We start from the raw sequence: 27,528 nt of genomic DNA, 5'->3' as shown, positions 1-27,528 counted from the left end.
GATACAGATACAGATACAGATACATACAGATACAGATACAGATACAGATACAGATACAGATACAGATACAGATACAGATACAGCTACAGATACAGATACAGATACAGATACAGATACAGATACAAGATACAGATACAGATACAGATACAGATACAGATACAGATACAGATACAGATACAGATACAGATACAGATACAGATACAGATACAGATACAGATACAGATACAGATACAGATACAGATACAGATACAGATACAGATACAGATACAGATACAGATACAGATACAGATACAGATACAGATACAGATACAGATACAGATACAGATACAGATACAGATACAGATACAGATACAGATACAGATACAGATACAGATACAGATACAGATACAGATACAGATACAGATACAGATACAGATACAGATACAGATACAGATACAGATACAGATACAGATACAGATACAGATACAGATACAGATACAGATACAGATACAGATACAGATACAGATACAGATACAGATACAGATACAGATACAGATACAGATACAGATACAGATACAGATACAGATACAGATACAGATACAGATACAGATACAGATACAGATACAGATACAGATACAGATACAGATACAGATACAGATACAGATACAGATACAGATACAGATACAGATACAGATACAGATACAGATACAGATACAGATACAGATACAGATACAGATACAGATACAGATACAGATACAGATACAGATACAGATACAGATACAGATACAGATACAGATACAGATACAGATACAGATACAGATACAGATACAGATACAGATACAGATACAGATACAGATACAGATACAGATACAGATACAGATACAGATACAGATACAGATACAGATACAGATACAGATACAGATACAGATACAGATACAGATACAGATACAGATACAGATACAGATACAGATACAGATACAGATACAGATACAGATACAGATACAGATACAGATACAGATACAGATACAGATACAGATACAGATACAGATACAGATACAGATACAGATACAGATACAGATACAGATACAGATACAGATACAGATGTAATTGTAATTGTAATTGTAATTACTGTAAGCTTTCTTCTTCATGACTAGATTGGAAACTAGAGGAATTTTAATTTAATGACTTGCAATCGCGTTTGCCACTCGAATTATTTACCTAGATTATTTTTAATTATTTACTTAACACGAGGGCTATAAATTAAACGTCTGGACTTATCAGCAAAATATATATTGAATAACATTACAAAGAGAAACCCTTTATAAGCTCAGCTCACGTATTGTAGTGCTTCATAATATCGACAACAATGTCGCTGAACAGGTGGCTTCTTTTGGCTGGGTTGGTCCTTTTGGCCACGTTTGGATTGAGTCATGCCGAACGCATTCGATACGACAATTACCATATCTACAAGGCCACTCCTGAGAATGAAGACCAACTGGCGGTACTAAGAGATCTGAAGGTATCCTCGGACGCCATCATATTCCTGAACGGTGCTTATGTCGCCGGAGCTGATGTCCATGTGGTTGTTGCCCCACACAAAATTCCTGATTTACTGGAGATTCTGGGTAAAGCTAAGATTAAATATGAACTGCAGTCCAAGGACTTTCAAAAGTCAATCGATGAGATTGAAGGAGAGGTCAGTGATAGGAGTAATGCCAGCTCTGAATACAACTGGCTTGACTACCATGATCTAGAGGACACCTATGCCTGGATGCGATCATTGGCTAAGCAAAACCCACAAATTGTTACACTGCTTGAGGTTGGTAAAACCTATGAGGGACGCTCTATATTGGGCTTGAAGATTTCCAAGAGTGGCAGCGAGAAACCCGGAATCTTCATCGAGGCTGGTATTCATGCGCGAGAGTGGATCTCTCCAGCGGCAGCTACCTACATCATCAATGAGCTACTCACGTCAAATGTGGCTTCTATCAAGCAGCTAGGCGATAACTACAACTGGTACATCGTCCCACATGTCAATCCCGACGGCTTTGTTTACAGCCGGAAGACGAATCGCATTTGGCGCAAGACCCGCAAACCCTATGGCAATTGCTTTGGCGCTGATCCCAACCGCAATTGGGACTTCCACTGGAATAAATGGAACTATAAAAACCGTCCCTGTGGAGATGAGTACGCTGGACCTAATGCATTCTCTGAAATTGAGATTTTATCACTATCGAACTACATTGCTTCGATGAAGAACAAGATTCAGCTTTATCTCTCGTTGCATTCCTTCTCCCAGGTTCTCGTATATCCTTATGGTTACACCGCATCGCTGCCCGACAATATCAAAGACTACCAGCAAGTGGCCAAAGCAGCTATCTCTGCCATTTCAAAGCGCTATAATACGAAGTATGTTGCTAAAAGCATTTATAATTTTGCCTCGCATGTATCTGGGAGCTCTCTTGATTGGGTATATGGCACCCAGGGTGTGCGGATGACTTTCTGCTATGAGCTGCGTCCTGACTCCGAATTTTTTGGTTTCCTGTTGCCCCCTTCCCAGATTATTCCTACCAGCGAGGAGCTCTTGGATTCGATTACCGCCATGGTTGATCAGGTCCAGATATTGGGCTATTTTAATTGAATATTTGTACAATATATGAAATATATTTGAAAAGCATAGTTACGCATTAGACTCATTGTTATATTTATTAGATTGTTGGTGATATTCCATCTGAATGTAAAAATATTCACAACCAGAATTGCTGGCGAGATAAAGGGAAAGACGATGGGTTTCATAAGATTTCTATAGACACCATGGAAAACTCATTCTGCAAAAACAATTAAGAATTGACAGCAGAGACTTGAAATGAATGGTCCCATACTATGCTTAAAATATAAGTGACGTGTGCATGGGTAATGCGGCGGTACGTAGACGCCTAAGTGGCGTTGCTTAGCAATCAGCTGTACTGCTAGGATATTCAACTATGTACTGAAGCTGTACTCACTTAGAAGATAAATTATGCAAATAAGGCCCTTACCAATGAAAAAAATCGATTATCGATTTTTAGCACCGTGTGAGCTCAGGAGCCAGGAGACCCAGGGAAATCGGTGGTCTAGATGCAGATACTTCATGTATAGTATATGAATAACAAAAATGAGTATTTTTCCAATAATTTTGAAATATATTTCCTGCATTTATTAGTTTTCTTGTCACCAATATGAACTTGACATAGATTGGCTGCGATGAACATGGAATTTATACAATTTCGAATTTGTGTTTGAGGATCTTAAATGTAAAATTTCAAATGAACTCGGAGCTCGGATATGGACTGGGAATTTAGTCGCCGTCACATGGAATTGTAATTTGCTTTTTTGACAGACTGACAATTTGGGTGTGTGGATTGAGTGAGCATTTCAGCTGCTGGTTGCATTTTCATTATTTCTCGAATTCATATAGATTTTGCTAGGACTGACATCCATTTGGAAAATTGTAGAAATGTGCCATGTTTGCGGTTCTTATTTGATTAGAATTTTTAGTGTTTTTTTTTCTTTGTTTTTTGTTGTTTGTTTTTTTTTTTTTTTTTGTTTGTTTTGTTTTTTTTTTTTTTTTTAGTGTGAGAAGGGTGAGGGTAGGTTAGTTTTGTTAGCCAGCGTGTGCCACGGCGCCAAATAATCAACGAGTATAGATAGTTTTGACCAACGATCCCTGCTTGGCCATGGTGTCCTTGTGCAGTTGATATTGAAGCACATAGGCGCTCTCCATGCGCAGGCCGTCTCGCAGCTTGCCGCCAATCTCGAGAGCAGCTGCCTCGTTGCTGCCATTGGCTGTCCAAATGGATATCTTGTTGTTCTTGCCACGTATATTGACGACAGCGCCGCACAGTTCATGCGAATAGTCACAGCTCTCGCCGATCAAGACAAGCATCGTGTCCAGCCAAAAGTTATCCAAATCGTTTTTGTTCCCCTTGTTGAGGGTGATTACCCAGCGACCGCCCTTCACGTTAGCCTCATCCTCCCACATTGGACGTATTCCCTTCTTGAACAGACAATAGTCGCTGCCCATTTTAATCTCAGATGGCGTCTTAATGTGATTTATGAGACTCCAGAAATTCTCGACCGTGTTGAAGCTGGCCACCTCGTGCAGCATCTCCTCCCAGGTCTTGGTGCGATCTGTCTCCAAATACCACAGTGTCCATTCGCTGTTCAGAGGATGATGCGGCTCCGATGGCGTCTGCTCTGGCTCACTGCCGCTAGCCACATCGAGGCTGACTGTATCTGTGCTGACTGGATCTAGGATCGCCGATGGGGTCATATAGCCGTCATCTGTGGTGCCTCCACTCACATCGGAGCGAGGTGTCGATAGCGGGGAGCACACGCTACTGCCACCACTGCAGCAAGTTGCATTCATCACGCTCTTATAACTAGCGCTGCTACTGCTGCCGCTGCCGCTGCGGCCGCTGACCGAGCTCGGCTTGTTGGCCTTCTTGGTCGCTGACGAGCAGCTCTGCACTGGCGTAGTGGAGAACTCTTCGTTGTTAGAGCACGACTTAAACATGGTCTTTGGATTGGCAAAGTTTTTCATCTTATAGAAGTTAGATGGATACATTTTGTATGCTTTCGATGAACTCTGCAAGCACACATACACACAGAATGACAAAACAATTAACACCCACCTACAGCAATTGCATTTCGACATCGATTCGTTACTGACCTGCCTTTTCCTGTGATTAACTTGGTCTCAATTGCCGTTTTTGTGTTCCTCTGTACTATGCTCCAAATTCAAATTGGCTGCTTTTGATTTTAGGATTATCACAACACTCGAACAATGTTATTTCTGCTCTTAAAAACGAACTGTATTATTGATTTTCCTTACGTCGCACACTACACTCAAAGAACGAACAACAAATAAGCACAATTAATTGAAACAGTTTCAACAAAACGTATGAGCGTGTCAAAAACTCAAATACAAACACACTCTATGTATATGGCTGTCGTCTTTGATTAAAAACGCTTGGCCTGCTTGGATTGACAGAAATGTCGATTTGCAGTTAACATTAATTTCATTAACTAGACTAGGATGAATGCATGAATGGATTAATAAATAAATGCATAAATGAAAAATAAAGTCTAAAGAAAGTGTAAATAAATAAATTGTATGGAACTATATTTAATTTCAGATTTTGTTATTGGGCTGTTACTTGTAAAGTTTCAAAATAAATCCTTAAAAATTTAAAATATATCGCCCAAGTGTCATACCTATTTTCAGCAGAGTTTCCAACCTCCAAGAAATAAAGAGAGTAGTTTCGCAGTTACTGTTAGCTTTCAAATTTATTTTTGTCCAGTTAGTGCAAAGTCACAGACCTTAGTACAGCTGTAGAGCTGATAAATTCTATATCAAATGATTTATGTATATTTTGATTGTCCATATAAATATCCAGTTAAAATTCTATCAAGCCAAGCACAGCATTCCCTTAGATTGAACGCACCTCAACACCTCAACACCTGCTCGAGAAGTGTTTGCAAAGAGTTTTGCTGTTGTTGTGTTGTTTTTTTTTTTCGATGTCTTACGTAGTGTAATCATTAAATTTGATTGGCATACGTATGCTATGCGAAACGTGTGCCAGTAATTATGCCCTTACAGACCATTGAAAAGCAGCAGCAGAGACGTGAGCTCATTGAATGTAGCGTAAGCTTCATTTTTTGTTCTCTTTAAATTGGCTAAGAAAATAAAACTAAGTGAATCAAACACGTAACAGTGCAGGAGCCAGGCGAACTCTACTTACAGATACCATCTATCAAAATTGCTGGGATAAAAGTGAAGAGTTAGATAAGCCGAAATGCATATGCCCTATCATCAGTGTCAAGCCGTATGTGAGCTCTTTAGCCTGTCAAGGCTTAGCTGAGCTTAGTCAGGGCTCGCTAAGTTAAAGTAATTTTCGCTTGAAGACTTTCGACTCAGATCTCACATTGTTTATCTTCATTCTCTGATGTGTGTCCTTGGCCCGGCAACATTTTTCAATGGGTATTTGAAATGGCTTGAGCTGAAAGCTGACCAAACGAGCAACGTGCACATGCCTGAATGCTGAGTTGGATAACGAGTCCTGGGCAAAGCCCAATTTCAATTCCAATCGCACGCAAAACTTGACGAGTTTCAAAATAAATATTTACACACACCCCCATGCACACACATACATATATAAATGTATATATGTATATATATACACATACACTCAATACACTTGGCCGACACGCTGGAGCAACACTTCACGAATTTCTTATTAGCTGCACTTCAAAACTGTGCAAAGTTGCGCTCCAAACTTATTATGGCACTCGGTCGGACCTAAAGCAGCTGGAGCAGCAGAGGAAGAGGAAGACGAAGGCGAAGAAAAATGCTGAAGAAAAGGCAAACGGAAGGAAATGGCCGTGGGAATGGGCTAAAGTAAGCCAACTTTAACTAATGGCAACATTTTTGTTTGCTCATGTCGAGTGTTATTGAGCTAAAGCAAAAGAGCAAAGTTTCATTTGGCTCCGGCTGTCATAAGTTTAAATGGGGTTATTGGGCGAACAAGCAAAATCAACAGCCAACAACAACAACCATTGCCTGCTAAAGGATAAATGAAAAATGTCAAAGTCCAAGGCAGGGCAACAAATCCTAGGTTATGGCTGACAAATATTTGTGCAATGGCCAAATGGAAGCCAAATCCCGTCCTGTTAAGTGCCAATGCTGTTGCAACATTCTGTTGCATATTGCAAGAAGCGACAACTGAATATTAAGAAGTAGCACATTCGCACATATACTTCAATTTGGCTTATTAAGTATGCATATTTTGAAACATTTTGCTTCCTTTTTGCCTTTATTTTCTCTTTATTTTCGTTTATCAGCTGTCAAATGTCAGTTAATGGGCCAGTAGCAAGGGAAACTAACTTACTGCAGTCACTGTTTGCATTGAGCAATGACAAACAACTCATTCCTTAGCTTGAGCTGTGAATTTGAGTGTTTGGGGTGTCATATACTCTGAGTTTTATATTCAAGAAGCTGACTAGCTGCACCTGCGTCCCTAAGAAATAATGTATCTGAATATTCACCTTGATAATACCAAGTACCAAGCCTATGCCGGTGCGTTGAGGCTGACAGCGGGACAGAAGTTTTGCTTCGTTGAATATTTTTATTCTATTAATATATTTATTGTTTATATATTATTTTATTACTTAGAGCGAATAATCTGTATTTTTTATTGGTAGCCGAAAGCAAAAAAAAAAAAACTTTCCGTTTGAGTTCCCTTAAAGATTATTATGGAACATAAATCATATCTTTGAGCTCCCTTGCTGTTGTTTTTGTAAATGAACTTACTCAAATATCACGTCACGCCCCTTTGTATGCATGACAAACTTGCTTTGAGTATGTAAAAAATACTGCAATTCGAATCAATAAACCAATAGCTCTGTATGCTCATAAGTATGTGTAGATTTTGTCGAAACTATAACAAAAATACGCTTTAAACAAAGAGAGAGTGTAGCAACTCGCTCCGTCTCTCTCTCTCTCTCTCTCTCTCGCTCTCTCTTTCGCTCACGCTGTGCATAACTCTAGGCGTTGACTCTGCGAGTGCCATGCAACAAAATAGAACACATCAAAACTACAAATAGAGAGAAAAAAATGGAAAGCAAAACATCACAGAACAAAACAGAATAGAACAGAACAAAACAACATGAGCCAGCCATGTTGTTTGTTAATTAAAATTGGCGCAGCAGCTCTAACAACAACAACAGCAACAACAACAGTGGCAACAACAATGACAACAACATGGTCCAGCATTGAGCCAAAAAATTGTAAACCGCATTTCAAAGTAGTTTGAAGACAGGTCAGCATTTGAATATTTCATTTATGGGCGGGATGCCAGGCGACGGGGGAGCTCTGGTGTTTGGGGATTTGGATTGCGATTTGAATTTGGATTTGGAAAACGCATTAGCATAGCGGCGCAACGGCTCACATAGTAACTAGTGAAATATATGAATATCAAGTTTTATTTGCACATAATTGAATTTACATTCACTCCCTCTGTGTGTGTGTGTGTGTATTTTTATTTATTATTATTATAATTGAAAATTAAATATATTTAGCATGAATTTGAGCTGAAATTGCATTAGGCGTGACGTGGTTTGGTTTATTTTCAGTTGAAATCATTTAATATTTGTGCCGCCCAAAAGTATGCTCATTAAAATATTCCATAGAAATGCCTGCAGCCCCATTGAAATCAATATTCGTTACATATTTGCGAGTTTGCTCTCGACATAGCTCTGGCTGTTAACTTGAAGATAATATGGACTCTAATATAGACTCTAATCATATTAGTTATGTTACATGATCATATGTTTAAGATAGATATAGTGCCGGTCTGGTAGGTCTTGATGGTAGTGGCAACTGCGTCATCTCTTAGTTCTGGTGCGCCGGATAGCAGATCTTGGGGCTACGCTTTGTCGAGGTAGTTTCTGGGCACATCTTGGATTCCTTTTCCAGGTGTAGTTCGATATCCCTTGCCCACATTTGGATGAGAGCCCGAGATAATCTTCATCAGGGACATTGCTCGATGAACATGAAGCTTATATATAAGCTTGCCTGCAAATCCTTCTATAAAGGAGTTAATAATTATTAACAAACAAAAAGCATTTGCTGGTTTAATGACCAAATCGTGCAGCCAAGTGAGCTATACACAAGAAATTGTAAAATAATAATACATAGCAAACAAGTAAGAAAACTCTAGTCGAGAGTGCTCGACTAGATACTACCCTGAACCAAAATAATAGAAAAGCACATTTAGTATGGTTCAAATTTCAATTTCGATGTATTTAAAAATATAAATTAAATAGAAAACTCATTTAATTAAATAAATAAAAATTTTGAAACAATTAAAAGAGATAATTCCGACACGCTCCGGGATTGAGCCCGAGACCTTGTGATCAAGCGCCGCGCTTTCTACCTTGACGCCACCCTTCTGTTTTAATTTTCAATGTCAAAACTGAAATAGATTCACTGCTACAGCGCCATCTACCAAATCTAAGTCAAACTAACTGCTGATGTGACTTTAAGAATGTGCAAGAACAACCAAACTAATAAAAATGTTAAAATTTCAATTTCGATTTTTGAAAAAATATAAGAGAAATTTAATCACAAATATATAAAAGTTTTGAAGCAATTAAAAGAAAACTACAATACGCCCAGCAGGATTTGAACAGGGGACCTCGCGATCGAGCGCCGCGCCCTCTACCATGACGCCACTCCTCTGTTCTCATTTGCAATGTCAAAGCTGAAATAGATTCACTGATGCAACGCCATCTAGCAGAACTAAACGAAACTAACTGCTGATGTGATTCAAAGAATGTGCTAGAAGATGTTTGAATGTATGTGTGCACACGTATTGGAAAACTGCTGTTGCTGCAGCACGTGCGTTTGTTAATTGGCCAAACATTTTGTTATTTTTTAACGTCGATTGACTAAACCGAATTTAATGAAACTTTCAGCATATGATCTACATATTCTATTGAATATTTGGCATTTAAAAGAAAACATCAAATCAAATCATTCACAATTAGCTATACTAGAATCTGACCTTCACTGGGGATTCTGGTGAATTTGGAGCCGGTATCCAAAATATAACAAAAACCGAAATTGTATAAAATGCATTGGAATATACTTTTAAAATTTGGAGACTATAGCTCTAAAAATGTAGGAGTTATAAATTTATAACCTATTGCTCTTGGGTTGCGCTGCAGTGTTGGCAATATTATGAGAACTTATTTGTTGAATAATTTAATTTCTAGACGTACGATCGTAATGAAACTTACAGAACGTAATCATGATGTTTAAATGTATGTGCATACCGAAGCACAAGTCTCTAGTATTTGATATACGACTTTTACAAAGATGAGGGTGAGGGGGTGGATTTAGGGGTGGGGGGTAAATTTTAACAAAAACCGAAATTGTCTAAAATACATCTTAATATACATTTTAAATTTGGAGACTCTAGCTTGAAAGATGTAAGAGATATAATTATTTAAGTGATCTTCGATAAGGTTTTTTATCGATAAAAAACTATCGGAATGAGTTATCGTTTTTTAGTGAAAAACTCGATATCCGCGTGATATATACGGACATTTTAAAAAAAAGTTGAAGTCTCTAGCTCTTATATCTTCTGAAATCGACGCGTTCAAACATACGGACGGACGGACGGACGGACGGACGGACGGACGGACGGACGGACGGACGGACGGACGGACGGACGGACGGACGGACAGACAGACGGACAGGGCTAAATCGACTCAGCTCGTCGCCCTGATCAAGAATATATATACTTTGTGGGGTCTGCCACGCCTCCTTCTGCCTGTTACATACATTTTAACAAAACCATTATACCCTGATTTCCCATTTTCAATGGGTTCAGGGTATAAAAATAGATATCCTACGCATTTAAGCAACCTGAGATGAATCTGAAGTATTGTAGATATTTTACTTAATTTTACGACATGCGAGCCATATGCAAGACCCAACTAATTCTGTAATTTTTATGAAAAGTCCTTTTAAGGACGCCGCTGTCAGATGCTTCCTCTAACTGTCTGTTGGCTAGCTTAACGCTAATTATAGATTAGCTTAAGATTATCTGCTCATTTATATTACTTTATGCACAATCACAAGCTTTAATGCAAAGCACCAAGTGCTTGCCGTTCACCTAGAAATTGACTAACTTTTTTGTATTTGGCAAGTGGCCACACGGAACGATAGAGCGACTTTGTCAAATGGCTGTGGGTGTGGCAAACAGCAGCAGCAGCGGCAGCGGCAGCAAGAGCAATGGCAACGCCAACGCCTCGTCCATTCGAAAAGCGATTTATGTGCTGCCAATAAATTTACTCAACACTTTGGCCCCCAACTAATACAATATTTACATCAAATCCTTGTAATACATGAGGCAGTTGGCCCGCCTGTGGGTGGCCCAACTGTGAAATGTCTAAAGTAAAAAATAGCAGTGCGTATTTCTGGCGCTCGTTGCTGGCTGGCTGGCTGGCACTGGGACCCCGTCATGTATCAACGGAGCTTCACAGCTGCCGCTGCCGTTGCTGCTGCTGCTGCTGGTGCTGCTGCTGGTGCTGCAGGCGGCGCCCCTCCTAGGACTGTCATTTAAGTTAAAAGCGCATTTGTAAGTGCGTTGTGACTGCTCCGAGTTAAGGAGCTGGCTTCAGTGCTAGCGTATGGAATTGGAAGGTCTGTGCCTGGGCCGGGGCCAGCGACTGTTGCTGGGAATTGAGATGGGTTTGAGTTCGTATTGGGGTCGGTCGAAAGCGAGCAGGCGGGGTACTGCCTTTGGCCTGGGAGCCAATTTCAATCCCAGCGCGCTTTTTAAAAGCAAATCTGGCACAAGCTGCGCACTTCTTTGCGCACTTTATGTCTGTTGTGCAATGCTTTAGCATTTTCTCTCTCTCTCTCGCTCCCTCTCTCTCTTGGCCCTGGCGGCACTTTATGACGGCGTTAAGTGTTCAGCGGTAAACGGATCAGGCTCGGACAGTCAAAAGTGATGACATTTACAGCACCGGCTTATCCGGGCTTAACATAAACACATATAAACAGCAAACAACTATTTATCATACAGCTTTAAGTTATAAGCAGCATATAGAGATGCTGCGGATGCTGCGGATGTTGTGGATGTGGACCTAAATACGATTTACTTAACATGAGCTTCATTTCAGCTGGAGCGAGAGACTGGGAAAGCTAAGCTCGACTTTGTGACTCGGCATGGCTAACATTATTTTAGATAAATATTTACAATAATATTTAGAATGTCTTGTTTTAAATTTTATTTCAGTTTATTTTTTATTTGTAAAAAATGAAACATTTAAAAAAAAAAAAAAAAAAATATATATATATATATATATATATATATATACATTTAAATATAAATGTATTTTTTTTTTTAATATTAAAATATGCTTTAGTCATTTATATATATATTTTTTTAAATATCTGTATTGACATTTCATAAAACAATATTCAAATTAAGCTTAGGAAAAGATGCCAAATTTTCAATTATTACGGATTATAGTATACAATACACGAGCTTATATATGTATATATGTGTATAATTACAGCCGACTCTCATTATTTTTTAACTCGGGGGACTCTTAAAGCATTACGAATTATCGAATGTTGTAAGTTTTAAATGATTTAAAATTTTTTATAGAAAATAAATAAACCTTCGAGCTGTCAATTATGAAGGAATTTTATTTCACTGCTGGTATTTTATATATTCGTAATGTATGTTCGAATTAGAATTCTTTGAAAAAAACTTATTCAAATGGGTTCGCTTCGAAGCACAATGCTGCTGTTACGGCTTTTCAATACATATTTCTTTTTTATGGAGGAAAAGTGTCTGATATCAGAATTGGCACTCACTTTATAATTCGAATTACTGAGTGCATAAATATATATGAACATAATTTGAAACATAATGAGATATTGTAGGGTACTCGTGATAACTTTGAATAATGAGAGGCTCGAAATATTGCAGGTTGGAAACAACGAGAGTCGATATTATATATGTAAAGCTTCAAGCATTTAGTCTCTTTTGTGGCTTGTGAGATCTATGTATGCATACGGACGGACGGACAAACAGACGGAATCGACTCAGTTAGTTTAACAGATTAAGAATACATATAGTTTAATGGGTCTGCCCCGCCTCCTTCTGCCATTATGTGAAGGTGTTACAGATACCAATATATGTATACTTACATATATAATCACTTGAAAGCACTCTATAACCAAAGTGGAAAACACATATCAGATTATGATTTTATTTGTACATGCATATATGCACACATGTGTATATATTTATGAGCGAGCTAATTTGACATGTTTTTCATAAATGTTCAACTACAACAACGAATTGTTAGCTGAAATAAAGAAAAATGCACAGTCAAAGCTGTAAATAGCATGGAATTATATAATCAATTCGTTTTGCCCAAATGCATTTAGTTCGTCTAATTATTGAAATTTAGAGAACAAAATTGTGAACGAGAAAATCCAAAAGCAATGCCAGCGAGACTTCTTCTCTTCTGGCTTAGTCTGCTGTACTTCATCAATTGTGTTGTTAAAATATCGAATTTGAACAGCTTAGACAAACAGAGCTCTCTTTACAGTTACGCAATAATTATGTAAATTGATGCGACTTTGAGAATTTTCGATGTAAAAACTTCTGGCTCTTATCTCGATGGTTCTTCTATAAATATTGATACAGCTGAGGCATACAAAACTAGTTTTAGACTATTATCTCGTGCTACGCACTTAAAGTCCCGTTGTAAGAAGAACAATCATAATAATCTAATCTATGCATGCCAAAATTCAAATGCTCTCAGAACAGTGATTAATTAGCAAATGACAAAGCCACAAGTTGTTGGGCCAACGATCTAAATGGCAAATTAGGTAATATGCCAGGCAGTGTCATACAGTTATTATGCTCTGCCTCGGCCATTTCCATATGTTGGCTAGCCAGACGTAAACAATCTAAACGCATCTGAATAGTTTCTGTGGGCCCCTTTCAGGGCGCTTCACAGCAGCCGCATACGAGTTGCAAGCGAGTCGATACGCGACTGCCAAATGGCGCAACTTGTCGATGTTGCAACATGCAACAGCAGAGCCGTTGTAGCTGTTAACTTACAGCGCCAGCTGTGAACTCATTTACTATTAGCCCAACTGTTCTAATCTGTTGCCTCTGCTGTTTCAATAGACCCCTTACGCCTGAGATCGCATCGACATTTGGCATCATGGAATCTAATTAAGACTCAATGACTCTATACACTTCAATTGATGGCAACAGGAATCAGTCATGGTAGCTCGGCCACGATACAGCGCATCGCTAAAAAACGTGCCCATGCTCGAGTTGTAGAAAATCGCAATGAGCTGCAGAGAAAGAGTGTGCGAGCGATAAGTAGACTCATGGAAAGTCGACGTGACAGAGAGAAGACTTTAAGCCATGTACATGTATATATAGAACAATCGGATGCAGGTTGACCAGTAAACGCAGCAGCTAAAGCTCGTCAGTCTTGGAGCTATATATATATATATGGTATATTAATTAAAAGGTATTTACTTTGAATTATATTCTATATAGTAAATTTTAAAACTTAATAAGAAATTAAAAGTCGAATAGCAATGAGCCCTGATCTATATACATATTAATACAAAATATTTCTTATTTTATGCGATTATAGGTAATTCCGTTCAATATAAGAATTCGATCGCGAAAACCAAATTAAAAATATAAAAAAAAAGTCTAACAATTTTCGGCTCTTATTGCACAGAAAACTTGTGGCCAACTGCCCTCAAAACAAACCGGAAAATTAGAAAATGTAATGCGAATATTTCATGTAAGCCGCATATGTGCTCAGGACAAATGATAACACAGAAACCGTGAAAACGTGGCGACAAATAGTCAAGTGCTTCGACAGGCCTCGTTGATAGAGCAGTTCGTAATGGTCCATAAAAAGAGAAGCGACAAAATAAATAAGAATAAATGAAGAACATATCTATACGTGTGCAGTAGTTATGTTTATCTGTACACAACATAAACATTTTAGTTAAATGTTGCGCTAAGGCAACTGTGTCTACGTAAGCGCTGCAGCAATCTATTCGGTTGAGAGTTAACTGCGATCCGAGCGGAGCCGCCGACCACAGTTCAGCGGTGGCTGTCGCAAGCCAAGCATCGAGCGTTAAGCGTGGATCGGCATTCAAAGTTGAACTGAAATTGGAATTGAAATTTGAATAGGAATTTGAATTGGAATTTGAATTGGAATTGGAATTGGAATTGGAGTGCGTTCACATCTCTACAGCAGCGAGCAAGTGGAGAGCCAACTGAGCGCAATATGCTGACGGGTCATGTGCGCTTGGGCAAATTACTCTTCGTGATCATCTCCATAAAGCTGTTCATCATGGTCATGTTCTTTAGCTATGACAGCTCGAATGAGGTAGTTCCACCAGAGCGCTTTGTGATCATCGATGAGCTGCTGGTGGACAAAAGCGATGGTAGGTCACAATGGCAACATGTCACAATGGCGGTTAATTGAGTTGTTAATTAAACATTGGCATGTTCTAGAGCCCAGCTGGACGGAACAGCTGAAACTGATACGAAAGGAGCTGCCCTCATTTCCGCTCGAGGAAATGCTGCGTCGAAGTGCGGAGACACCGAAATGCGGCCAAGTGCCCGGCCCCTTGAACATCGATTTCAGCAACGACTATTGGCAAACTTTCCTGAATGACAACCTCACTTACCACATCTATGGCGCCTACTACGACAACAGGGAGATGATGGGCGAGGCGCCGGTGGTGCGCGTGCTAACCATGATCAATTACTATGGCCAGCATGAAAAGATGCGCTATCCGGCAACCTTTTGTCAGCTCTGGTTCAGGGATCGCGTCGAGCCGGTTGTCGTGAATGTCACAGATCACAAGTTAATTTGGTTATGGGGCGGTTCCTCGGCCTATTCCTACCCAACGCTCCTCAGCTGCTGTTTGCCCAAAACGAACGGCAGCAACGCCCAGGAGGCACCTGAAATGGTGTCGCTGGTAACGCAGCCCTGCGACAAGTCACGGAATCTAATGCGTGTCACTTACGAGCCGGACGAAAGTAGTACAGCTGTCACAGACGTTGCGCAGAAGCAGCAGCCGGAACAGCAGCAGGAGCAAACGAACAACACGCAACTACAACGGAAACCATTACGGTTTATGGTCTGCCTCAAGTGCATGGACTTTATCTACAGAGACTTGTCCTGGCGCCTAATTGAGTGGCTGGAGTTGATACGCATTCTGGGCGCCGACAAGGTGGTCTTCTATGATTGTCAGATACATCCGAACATAACGCGAGTGCTGAACGACTATATGCAAACCAGTCCCGGCTTTGTGGAGCTGAGGCCCATCTCGATGGCACGCGGCGAGCCGCACGCTATGCCACACTTGCAGCACTATGCGATGCATGCGGACACCTTGAATCGCTTACTGAACGAAATGATACCGTACAATGACTGCTTCTATCGCAACATGTACAAGTACGACTACATTGGCGCCTTTGACATTGATGAGGTGATCATGCCGCTGGGCAATGTCACCAATTGGACAGATCTAATCGATCTGGCGTACAAGGTGCCCGACTATCAGCGGGAGACGTGGAACTGCAGTGAATGGGTTAGCTTTTGCTTTCGCAACGTCTACTTTCCGGCCTACCCCGAACGACCCAAGGTATATAAGCAGCTGCCCAGCTTCTACTACATGCTGCAGCATGTGGAGCGCGTTGCCGAGCACAGTGATCGATTTTCGGCCACCAAGTGCCTGCACTCCACACGCTATACGATCGGGCTGCACAACCACTTTCCACTCTTTCGGGCGGATACGGGCGAGTGCGAGGCGAAATCGGTACCCATCCAGTATGCCCAGCTGCAGCACTACCGCGAGCCGGAAGACAAGACTCTCCTCTTAGATAATCCCATCATAGACGACAGCATTTGGCGATTTCAGCCGTTGCTGCAGCAGCGTGTCTATGCCCAATACGAGCGGCTCGGCTTTCTGCCCAGCGTGGAGCAGGTGCTGATTGCCAAGGAGCAGCGTCACAAGGACGACGAGCTCCAATTAAACAAATCAATCTCAATGGGGTAGATTCTCGTATCTCATCCAAATGCTAGGCTGGCGTGTTTTTTTTGTTTATATATACACTTTTTTTTTTTTTCTTTATTTAATAATGTAATGGCCCACCCGTAGATTAGGCTCTATCAAGGTTTCCAAGAACTATATTGGCTACATTATCTAACTCGTTAAACTCACACGCCGACTATGTAGCAACTGGAACTTTGTTAGATCGATAAGCTGTCATACTACTTTTAAATGTAAATATAAATTTCAAATTTAAAAATACCCACAATAGTCAAATGTAAATATACGTGTAGAAATAGACGTTCTTGAAAAGATCTGCTTAAATGTTTTCTATTTATGTTTTTCGTCACCTCCATTGTATTGGATTTACCAATCCAATGTTGATGAATTGTGAGCTTTGCTGGAATTTCAATGATCTGAATATTTGTTTTAGCGTCAGCATAACAATCGCTGCGGCCAAATACTACTAGATAAATACTAGAACTAGATAAAGCCGGCAAACAATCGGCAAATGTGGCACTGTTGCTTGGCGCCGAGCTATGCATGGGAGACGCTCTCTGGCTCTGGATCTGGGTCTGGGTCTGGCCTAAGGCGCTGACTGGCGCATAGCCTATCTGGCAAACTAAACGTAAACACAACTAAATGGTAAACGAAACCAGCCTTAGTGTGTGTGTGTGTGTGTACTCAGAAGTGCGCACAAAAACGCACCTGAGCGCAAATGAATGATGATGTTGTGCAGTCGCTACTTTTTGTCGATGCAACATCCTGCGCCGGCTGCGCCTTGCCCACAGCACAGTGGTCAAACGTAGTCAATAACTGGATGAAAAAATATACGAAAGACAATTTCAAGTAATTCAATTGTTTTTTAAAGTAAAGCTTAGTAAAAATATACAAATTTACTAATAAATACAGTATATATAGAATATACAGTATATACAGTATATACAGAATCTGCATATTACGAAAGTTCTGAGTCCCCAGATAAACTTATGTGAGCTAAGTTATATGGCCTAGCAGCTGCCTGATTTAACGACCGTTCGTAGAGCATGGCTATAACTGGATTCTGCTGGATTTATTAAATACAAAGCAAACGGAATGCTGAATACGTATATTAGGCAGACGTAATATAAGCTTTGTAGTCGGCCTTAAGTTTGGCTTTTAGACTGAGTTTTATTTTCACATTATTTTTATGATTCTTTAAGCATCTCAGAATCAATTCAATTTGGTTTGATGTGATGGACTGCGTATGGCCTTCAGATGGGCAACAAAAACGTGCAAGCCGCCTGAGTGTGGCATGTCGATACTTTGGCTCGATCGCGATATTAAATCTGTAGTGAGAACACAATACTCGATTACTATCGGCTAGATCTATTGAATATCATTTGGCATTTGCTCTAAAATACATAAAAAAAAAGTATAATATGATAAATATTATTGTTTATATCATAGACTCAGTTTTCTCTCCAGACTATACAATTTTGGCACGTATTAAATCGATTTTTAACCACTGTGCAACTGGTCGTCGCGCTCGCTGCTCGTTGGCATCCTTTTGCTGCTGCTGCTGCTGCTGCTTGTTGCATCGTTTTTTGGCTCATATGTTGCAACCTTTCGCTTAAGCAAATTGCCAGCGTATGTGTGTGTGTGTGTGTGTGTGGCTTGATGAGTTTGCGTTTGCGTTGCCTCTGCTGGCTCTGCGGCAGTGCCTTGTACTTGCGGCCAGCAAAAGGCGCTGAGTTATTGTACTCGTGCAATGGAAGCAGCGACAGCAGCGTTTTCCCAAAATGGCAAAGTGAACCTGGAGGTGTTTTCATGCCAAGCCAAATGCTCTCTCGCCCGCTCTCTCTCTCTCTCTCACTCTCTCGCTCTCTCACTGCTACTCATTCTGTGTATGTGTGCTGCATTTCACTTAAAATGCTTTTAACCAAAACATTAAGCAGCTGGTGTCACATTACATCACAATGCAGACCAGACGTTAGCTGCTACAAGCCGCAGCAACAGAAGCAGTGGCTGCCGCACGAGCCACTTGAATCCCTGAGTTGCAGCGCCCGCCCACAAATTAATGGCTTAAATAAGCTGCGAAGCTGGCTAAGAAACCAGATAAAGTTATGAAAACGTAAACGAGATAAAAGCATAAACTAGAATTAGAATATATCTAAGCTGAGCATGTATGTATGTACATATATTTATATGGGATATAGGATATACATATATGTATGCACGTGCATAAAGGCAAATATAATTAGCTCGTCGTTTAAGCTTAACTTGCAGGACTTCGATGCAATACAAAGCAGCTAAGAGGCGGATCAAGAATACACGTATACTGTCTGCAGTCTCTGCCCCGCCTGCTCCTCCAATTACCCACATTAGCCATTCCAGCAAGCTTCATTTAAATCATATCAACTAATTTGCATATATTAAGCTTCTATATTGAATCAGAGACCTTTGATAGGGTTTCAAATGGCCTTACATCATTAATTAAATAATTTATAGAGAGAAAAAACATTATAAAGCTGTGTGTGCTCGCTAATTGTTAATGCATTTAAATTGTTGCATTATTTAACGGCATTTATTCAAAACAAATCAGTTCGCTTCGATGTGATTCGGTTTCAATTACTTTGCATTTGTTGTGGAATCGTGTGATTGCAGTTTGACTAATTAGTGCAACACAAATTGTGAACAAAAAGGGCCAAATGCAATTTATATACATACACATGTGTGTGTGTGTATACTCATTTCTATATATACATACATATCTGTACACAAGCATACATACAGCCAATGCTCGTTATTTACCTAGAAAGCAGAACAACAAAAATGCATTTAATGCTTAACCAGAGAAAGAAGGCAACAAAAACGAAAGAAAATTGAAAATAAATTACATGGCAAAATGTGAAAGAGCCATGGGCAAAGCTTTTGTCAGCTTATTAGCTGAAAATGCCGGCTAGTTCCGGCCGGATCGGGCTACTTGATTCGTGGCCCTGCTCCTTGTGGAGCTTAGCGCTCAAACGGGCTTTGGCTGCACCTTTCAAACGTAAACGTCAATGCCATAGCCAGGTAAACACACACACACACCCACACACAGACATGCACACGCATGCAAGCATGGCTAAAGCGCAGTCAATCAAGTCGTTTATGGTCTTTGCAGCTAATACAAATGGCTGAGCATTATATATGCACCCAGGCACACCCCCACACACACAGACATAACCTACCCCCTCTCTCTCTCTCACCACTCTTCAGCAATTGATTGCTTGTTTATTCAAATTAAATTTTGCATAATAAACTAATCGAAGAACTAAGTCAAATTTGGCTCTGCTCCACACACTGCAGAGCCGGCTGGCATTGGCCTGCTTAATAATTGATGGAAACCTAACCGAGAATTGCCCAAAGATGCATTTAAAGCCGACACACAAAAGAGCAGCAGCAACAGCTCCGGCTGAAATAGTTGGATTCACTCACAACGCACCGAGCACACGACTCTGTCTATGCGTGGCGGCGGACTCTTTGGCAGTGTGCCGGCCAGTCCATAAATCACTTTAATGCCCGCACTCCAAGCAGCCGGGTCATGCACAGGCACCACCCGGCAGCCAGCCAGGGTTGTAGGTGGACTTTCTTGTTGGGACGCTGCCAGAAGCCAAGCCGGGGCAGAGCTGGGCGCTGCTATTCAAAATTCAAATCGAAAGGTCTGCCCTGATTTGCAGTTCACTTGGAGCGAGTGATTGATATCTTTTGAATATACTCGAATCAGTCTCAAAAACACATATACATACATATATGAATCGGGGCTGAAAAGAAGTTCATGAGGAGAGTATCCCGGGAGTATACGCTCATCAGCATCTGCTTAATATGATCTAGGCGGAAATCTAGTCGAAGTGAGATGGCCATCTTAATGAGCTGCAGCAGCAGCGTCCAGCATCCAGCATCCAGCATCCACTCTCTAAACTGCTCGAATATTGAACGTAAATAACGTAAAAGAGTTAATAGCCGTAATTTAAGTACGGACAGATTTCGTACGGAGCATGGGCTCATCTTTGGGTCAACTCTCGGCCGATTAAATGCGAGGCCAGCCAGCAGTAGCAGTGTGTTGTTCTGGTTGTCCAACTGCAGCTGAATCGTCAGCATGATTAATTGATGAAAATCCCTTTTGCCATGCAGGATAATAAATTACGATACACAGACCAGCACGGGCGGACAAACGAGTGAACGAGCAAACGCACGGACAGGTAGCATGTGCTTCAAATAGCTAACAGACAGACAGCCCACACACACACACACACATACAGAAAGAGGGAGAGAGAGAGGCGCGCTCAGATGAGGTCGTGATATGTACCGTGGCCCTGCATTGAATTAAACCACGGCCAGGACGAGTATGTCGACAGGTTCCGGCCAGGAAGGGCACGACGACACGTTGGCAGTTTCCCAAATTAGCTTAATTTCATTTAAAAACATAGCATGCTCTATGCCATTGTTGTTGTTGCTGCCATTGTTGTTAACGGCGACATGGTGGCACGCCCACGGTCGCGCCCATGGTCACGCTCAGGCCAACAAACAAGCATCAAGCAGCGCACATCACATATTCAGATGCATTGCTATTCATACTATTTATCTATGAATTAATATTGGCATTATTATAATTACTTATTATTATTATTTATTATTTATTATTATTATTACTTCTTATTATTATTTATTATTTTTATTATTATTATTATATTTTATTATTATCATTTTTATTATTATTATTATTATTATTATTATTATTATTATATTATTCATATATTATTATTATTTAATTTGTTATTACTAATTTATTATTTATTATTTAATATTTTTTATTTATTATTTATTTTTATTATTATGATTATTATTATTATTATGATTATTATTATTATATTATTATTAATATCATTATTAATATTATTATTATTATTTATTAATATAAATTTTATAAGTACTATTTTTTTCGTGTTGTCCTTATTCGTCTGATCTCCTCTGTTTCTGTCTCTTATTTTTTTATTAATATTATATTAGTATTAGTATTAGTATTAGCATTAGTTTATGCAGTTAATAACTCATGAATCTGTTAATTAATTATATTTGTTAACCTAATTGGAAAGTAAAGCTTCAAGCTTTCGTTTGATACACACACACAGAGACACACACACACTCACACAGACACACACACACACAGATGATTACATGCGAGTCGTGCAGCTTCTGGCAACTGACAGCATATGAAATTCCGAAATTTAATCATCACCTGCACTCTCGCTGCTCACCTGTGCATATGCATACACACACCTGTGTGTATATGTGTGTGTGTATGTTTGCCTGCCTCAAAGCTGAATTTGCAAATATACAGTATTTAGCTTATTGCCAGCTCACAATTAGTAAGGCCAGCGAGTGAGCTGCTTACGGAGGGAGCCGCCTGCTAGACTGCACCGCGCATTCATAACAAATCCACTAACTGGGCCAATACGCTGCGTATACACAATGCGCTCTGTGTGCAGCAGCGCGCTGGCGGCGTTTCCGCGGTGTGTGTATCCGTTTCGGCTTCCCCTAAAAGTATGCTATGCGTTTATTGTGTGCCAGCTACTACTAGATACTAATCAGAGGAGAAACACAAAGAGAGCCCAAGCATGAATGGGAGAGGCAGATGGTGCATGTGTGTGTGTGTGTGTGTGTGTGTGCAAAAGACTTTGATGACTAATTGCATAAACTGAAGCGAAAACAATTGTCAACGTTGTTTAAAATAAATAAATATACCCCAAGCTGATTCACATGGATTGTAAAAAAGGGAACTCAAATAGAATTGAATTTCTGCACGGCTTTTGCGTCATGCACAAATACAAATACAAATACAAATGAGAAGCAAAAGCAACATCTGTAAATGTGTATAATATACGAGTTGATGATTGATTTTTAATTGTAATTCCATACGAATGAATTTCCATGTCAAATAACTATTTGGCAATACAAATATTGAAATACTCTCAGCATTTTGTTGCTGCTGAAGAGCTTATGAGGATAGCCTTTAGGTCAGATCAAATAACATGTTCATTCAAGTTTATATTGAACTTGTTTTTGCTTGATAAAATATATATTTATGGATTATTGTCCTGCTACCTTTTTGGCAACTTAATCTTAAGAGAAAGTATTTTATTTATTAGAGGAAAACAAATTGTAGTTAGGAAACTCTCCTGAACGGTTTAAGTGTGGCAGCTAAGTATGTGTGACAAGTCAATATGTAAAGGTCGAATCCGCCCAACTTAGCTATCAGTTTTATTGGCCTTTACACAAAAACATATCTGAACTGTGATAAGATTAAGTATTTTTCGGCTTGTGCATATATTAATATGTTGTTATTAGCTGTGGAAGTGATGTAATTGTTATCCAGGCTATCTCATGCGTAATCAAGGGATGGCTAGCTTCATGCAGAGCAGACGATATGACTGCAGCGTGGGACTCTGATGCCTTCGAGCTATTGAGGTGTTTATAGTTAAACGCGCCAAGCTTGGTAAATTATATGAATTTCTTGAAAAATCTGTCAATGCCAATAACAATATGTATTATCGACTCAAAACACGCATAATTCAGCGACATTTTCCTTCGCCTCTCCCGCTCACTCTCGCTCATCTCAATGATAAACTAGCTAATACCCTCTGCGGATAATTAATGTATGCATCTCAGAGAAACAAAGCTCTCGAATGCGTCGCTACAATTAGCTGATTGGACTTTGACCAGGAGGCATTCCGCAACTCGCTTCCCAGTTCACACTTCACGCTTCCCGGTCGCCTCAATTCATTCATATAGAGCCGTGGGGCGATAAAGCTTATCGCAGTCATTACGTAGCCACTGCTCTGACGAACTTTGATCGCCTGTGTAAAATGTTGAATGTCGTTTAGTATGCGCTCAGTCGCTTTGTCCAACCGGTTTCCGTTCATAAACTTGAGCTTTTGCCCCGACAGGGCTCAAGCTAAGCTCGCACAGTCGAGAGAGAGAGAGAGAGGAAGAGAGAGAGAGAGAGAGATAGATCTTTGGGTACGTTTATTAATATATAGCACAGTATGCACTTGAGATCGACTGATTGGATTCGAGCTTGACTTGCTCAGTGCACAAGCTAATAGTCGACTATTATAGCTGGAGATGACTGAGGAATAGCTGCGACAATTAGCTTCATGACTGTTAGAGGCTAAGCAGTTAGGCTTATATCCACATGCATAAATATTAATGATTGATGCTCTCTTATAAACAATTAAATAACAAATTATGGTTAAGGCTCTACAGCAGTGCTGACATTTTTTCCACAGCACAAAAAGCTAGATCTAGCTGGAAAGGCAAAAATCGTGAATCGGGATCTCGACACATTTTTGCAGGTTTTATGTGAGGCATGCATATACAAATTTATGCATTTTATTAATTTTGTGATTTCTATTAAATAATATAGTTATATACATACAAAAAAAAAAAAAAAAAAAAAAAAAATAATAATAATAATAATTAAATTTAAAGAAAAAAAAATATATATATGTATATATAAATAAAGATATAACTCAAGATATTTTCCCGCAATCGAACTTTGGAATAAAAGCCAGATCTGACGGGATAAATGCTGAAATGGCATCAGTGCTCTACAGGGTCTAAGCCGTTAGAGTAATTCCAGTCAAAGATCGTCGCAGTCACAAAAAATACTTTATTATTACGTCGTACGTGGTTTATATAGACTTATCGTTTTTCAAGCTTCGCCCTCTGTCTCTCTCTCTCTCTCTCTCGCTCTGTCTCTCTCTCTCTCTTTTGCTGCATTTTTAGTTTTAAGTGTTTGCTCGCGAAACCACTGCGAAAAGCATTAATTGCTCTCGTTGTAAACTTATTACGAAATGCCCAAGTCATATTAAATAACATCAGGAACAGCTGATAATAATGAAAACAGTCGAGCTAGCATAAATAGCAATTTTAATGAACTGTGTAACTGTAGATCAGCACTGAGTGTGAAAAACGTATGAGAAGTCCGCTGACGCTGCAATTGAACCACCGAGGCCTTTGTGTGTGTGTGTGTGTGGGTATAGGTTTGTCGTGATAATTGATAATCAGCTAACTGCTATTAGTTATCAGTTTATTTTAGAGCATTCCGTTGCTGTTACTAAATGGATCGGTTGTATATATGTACATATGTATGTCTGTACATATATTGATATATCGATAATGCAATAAGCGCTAAAAAAAAAAAAACATTATGGACAGCAGCCAGATAAGATAAGCAAACAGCTTATGGAAAAGTCAGATACATAAGCCCAGGCACACACACATATGTGGCATATACGGTCATACTTTGTATATCGGCACATATCGAGATATGTGTGCCTTGGAGCGTGTTAATTCCCTGTAAATCAGTCGTCAGACGTCGACATTACCCTTTGCCCGCATGCTCCAATGTTGCAAAATTTGCAGCGAACGTAAAGAGAGAATTATGTCACTGTGCTGATTACACTTGGCCGAAATGCCGGCGCGACGGCACAGTGTCCCAAAGAGCTGACAATTGTTATCATATCTGCTCCATGCAGCTTTAAGTTGTTGATAAGAAATGTCTTCAGTTCAAGCGAAAGTGTGCAAAAAGAAAATACATAAATATAATTTTGTGCAGAATTACAATTAAAAGAGCTATCGATAGCTGTGCACAGCGATAGCAATCAGTAAACTTATCGATAGCATATAATTGCATATACTCTGCATGTATGTGTGTATATGTGTATGTATGTATATTTGTATATATCTCTTATCTCTTATTGCAGCTGCTAAGCAGTAGTTACATGTACATGTATGTGTGTATGTATGTGGTCTGATACCGTCGGCAAATTGTAGATATTTCGCACAGCGCTCGCAACGCCACGCCCCACTGTACACAATCGAATCGCAGTTGCTCGCGCTTTTGAACGCCAGCCGCTCTCATTCACTCGTAGCAACGCGCGCTGTACGGAGGCAACGGAAGCCACAGCAGCACACATAGGTAGTAGTAGTAGCTCCACCAACTACCGATCGCATACTCAACTCGACTCAGACTGCAGAGACAGCCGACATGAACAAATACGCTCTGATCGCCGTGTGCCTGCTGGCCGCCTTGGGCGCCCTGCTGCTGGAGGCGCGCGCCAGTCCCAGTCCACAGAAGCTGACCTCAAGCCAGCTGGAGAGCGTCTCGGCGCAGTTTCTGCCGCCCGAGTTCCGCAACACGAATGTCAGCATGGGTGAGTGCAGGTGACATAACGAATGGGCAATGGCTAATGATTTGGCTTTGCTTCCCTTTGGCAGATGATATTAAGCGCGTCTATCGCGAGAAGTGCAAGAAGGCGACTGGCAAGGACAATGCGACGCTGTACAAGGATATCGAGGATGCGGCCGGCAAGCTGGGCGCCTGCCTGAGCGGGCTGGCCAATCTGACGGCCCTGCAGGCCGAGATGGAGGCAGCCCGTCCGATCGGCGAGCTGGACACCGTCTTTCACAAGTACTGCCAGCGGGCGCCCGAGGCCGAGGGCTGTGTGCGCGAGTTCAACGAGAAGGTGAAGCCCTGCCTGAACACCGAGGAGCTGCGTCAGCAGGCCACCATGATGCGTCTGGGCTCTTCACTGCTGAACTTCGCCTGCTCTCGCGGCGGCGATCAGATTGCCCTGTTTGTGGCCGAGCAGGGGCCAGAGTGCCTGGAGGCGAACAGGGAGAGCATCAGCAACTGCCTGAACAGATCATTCCATCAGTATATACCCAAGGACGGCCAGGTGCCCGATCTGATGAGCCGGCCCGAGCTGCTCTTCTCGCCCACACACTGCGTCGACCTGCAGAGCTTCGAGGCCTGTGTGCTGCATCATCTGGAGCAGTGTGCCGAGATCACGCCCGCCAACATTGTCCAGTCGATCTTTCGCTTCGTGAAGAACGAGACCGACTGCAAGGCCTGGATGGACGCCCGTGCCAACGAGCGCCCCATTCTGCTGGCCAGCAGCAATCACACTGGGGACGGGGCCGGCACCCTCTCCGCCACCCTCAGCGGCACCCTGGCCCTCACGCTGGGCGCCCTCCTGCTGCGCAACTAGGCTATCACAACTAGAATTCATCGTGGCTTTGATAAAGTGTTTAAAGTATTCCTTATTTCCATTGATAATCATATAAATATATATCATTAATTTTTTTTTTCTTATCTGGAGTAATGAGAGTAGTGATAACGTTTCCAGCGAGCATATTTATTTATACATTTTTTTTGTTTTTGTTTTTTTTTTTTATTATTTTGTTTTGTTTGAATGCTTATGTGCGGTACTTTGTAATTTAATGACAACTTTATTTATTGCCTATAATAAACAAACAATTACGATATGTGAAGCAACCGTTCTGCCTTTCGACCCATGCCAACGATATCCCAGACTTGCGGTAAGCTGTGTTGGGGCAATCGTCTCCATAATAGCCGTGATCGAACGATCGCTTCATCATCAGCAAATACATCGGACGTAAATATGAATTTGATGTATATAAATAATTTACGCTATTAACCGGAAGGTTTTCTTCTTATCAAATCGAGGCACTTTTATTTTCACCAAATTATATATGGTTGGGTAATAAAGTATGGCTCACATGCTGGGCTAAGAATAAAATTAAAATGATGGGGTATATGAATTACTTCATTCAGAAAAGTTACTTAATAAAACTTGAATTTGTATGCTTTCCTAAACGAGTTTTCTGTTACGTTTTGGAGCAGCTTTATTGAGTTTTACGCTACCTCCCGACTCGTAAGACTGCAGTCAAATCGTTGCATACTTTTGAGCTGCTCGCTTAAATCGAATGAAACTATTAAAAGTTCAGCGCAATATACCCCTTTGCGTGAATCGAGACTGTAA

At 40.5% G+C, this 27,528-nt stretch overlaps 4 protein-coding genes across 4 annotated transcripts; 3 read left to right on the top strand and 1 right to left on the bottom strand.

Moving 5' to 3' along the window:
• Positions 1 to 1,320: 1,320 nt before the first annotated feature.
• LOC108658227 (zinc carboxypeptidase A 1) lies at positions 1,321 to 2,656 on the top strand. The gene has a single exon (XM_018110882.3). The coding sequence runs from the start codon at positions 1,346 to 1,348 to the stop codon at positions 2,618 to 2,620; it is 1,275 nt and encodes a 424-aa protein (XP_017966371.1). The 5' UTR covers positions 1,321 to 1,345; the 3' UTR covers positions 2,621 to 2,656.
• A 503-nt stretch (positions 2,657 to 3,159) lies between these two features.
• Positions 3,160 to 4,929, bottom strand: eIF4E7 (eukaryotic translation initiation factor 4E7). Its single transcript, XM_030390580.2, has 2 exons — positions 4,691 to 4,929; positions 3,160 to 4,606 (listed from the first exon to the last, which is right to left on the bottom strand). Exon 2 carries the CDS (start codon positions 4,583 to 4,585, stop codon positions 3,653 to 3,655), a length of 933 nt encoding a protein of 310 aa, XP_030246440.1. The 5' UTR covers positions 4,586 to 4,606; positions 4,691 to 4,929; the 3' UTR covers positions 3,160 to 3,652.
• Positions 4,930 to 14,433: 9,504 nt separating this feature from the next.
• Positions 14,434 to 16,918, top strand: LOC115565265 (uncharacterized). The gene is made up of 2 exons (XM_030390339.2): positions 14,434 to 15,040; positions 15,111 to 16,918. The coding sequence occupies exons 1-2, from the start codon at positions 14,881 to 14,883 to the stop codon at positions 16,661 to 16,663; spliced, it is 1,713 nt and encodes a 570-aa protein (XP_030246199.1). The 5' UTR covers positions 14,434 to 14,880; the 3' UTR covers positions 16,664 to 16,918.
• An 8,662-nt stretch (positions 16,919 to 25,580) lies between these two features.
• Positions 25,581 to 27,010, top strand: LOC115565157 (27 kDa glycoprotein). Its single transcript, XM_030390162.2, has 2 exons — positions 25,581 to 25,896; positions 25,961 to 27,010. The coding sequence occupies exons 1-2, from the start codon at positions 25,731 to 25,733 to the stop codon at positions 26,731 to 26,733; spliced, it is 939 nt and encodes a 312-aa protein (XP_030246022.1). The 5' UTR covers positions 25,581 to 25,730; the 3' UTR covers positions 26,734 to 27,010.
• Positions 27,011 to 27,528: the final 518 nt, after the last annotated feature.

The sequence above is a fragment of the Drosophila navojoa genome, chromosome X (genome assembly GCF_054131105.1).
Source record: "Drosophila navojoa isolate 15081-1374.11 chromosome X, UAZ_NAV_1.0, whole genome shotgun sequence".
Classification (NCBI taxonomy): domain Eukaryota; kingdom Metazoa; phylum Arthropoda; class Insecta; order Diptera; family Drosophilidae; genus Drosophila; species Drosophila navojoa.
The sequence above is the reverse complement of the archived record's forward strand: the minus strand, read 5'-3'. Positions and strand labels throughout refer to the sequence as shown.

Excerpts from the sequence above, each read along its gene's own strand:
- LOC108658227 (XM_018110882.3), top strand. The coding sequence starts at position 1,346 with ATGTCGCTGAACAGGTGGCTTCTTTTGGCTGGGTTGGTCCTTTTGGCC.
- LOC115565265 (XM_030390339.2), top strand. The coding sequence starts at position 14,881 with ATGCTGACGGGTCATGTGCGCTTGGGCAAATTACTCTTCGTGATCATC. Across the intron at positions 15,041-15,110 it reads GCTGGTGGACAAAAGCGATG|AGCCCAGCTGGACGGAACAG; the intron begins GTAGGTCACAAT and ends GGCATGTTCTAG.
- LOC115565157 (XM_030390162.2), top strand. The coding sequence starts at position 25,731 with ATGAACAAATACGCTCTGATCGCCGTGTGCCTGCTGGCCGCCTTGGGC. Across the intron at positions 25,897-25,960 it reads CAACACGAATGTCAGCATGG|ATGATATTAAGCGCGTCTAT; the intron begins GTGAGTGCAGGT and ends TCCCTTTGGCAG.
- eIF4E7 (XM_030390580.2), bottom strand. The coding sequence starts at position 4,585 with ATGTATCCATCTAACTTCTATAAGATGAAAAACTTTGCCAATCCAAAG.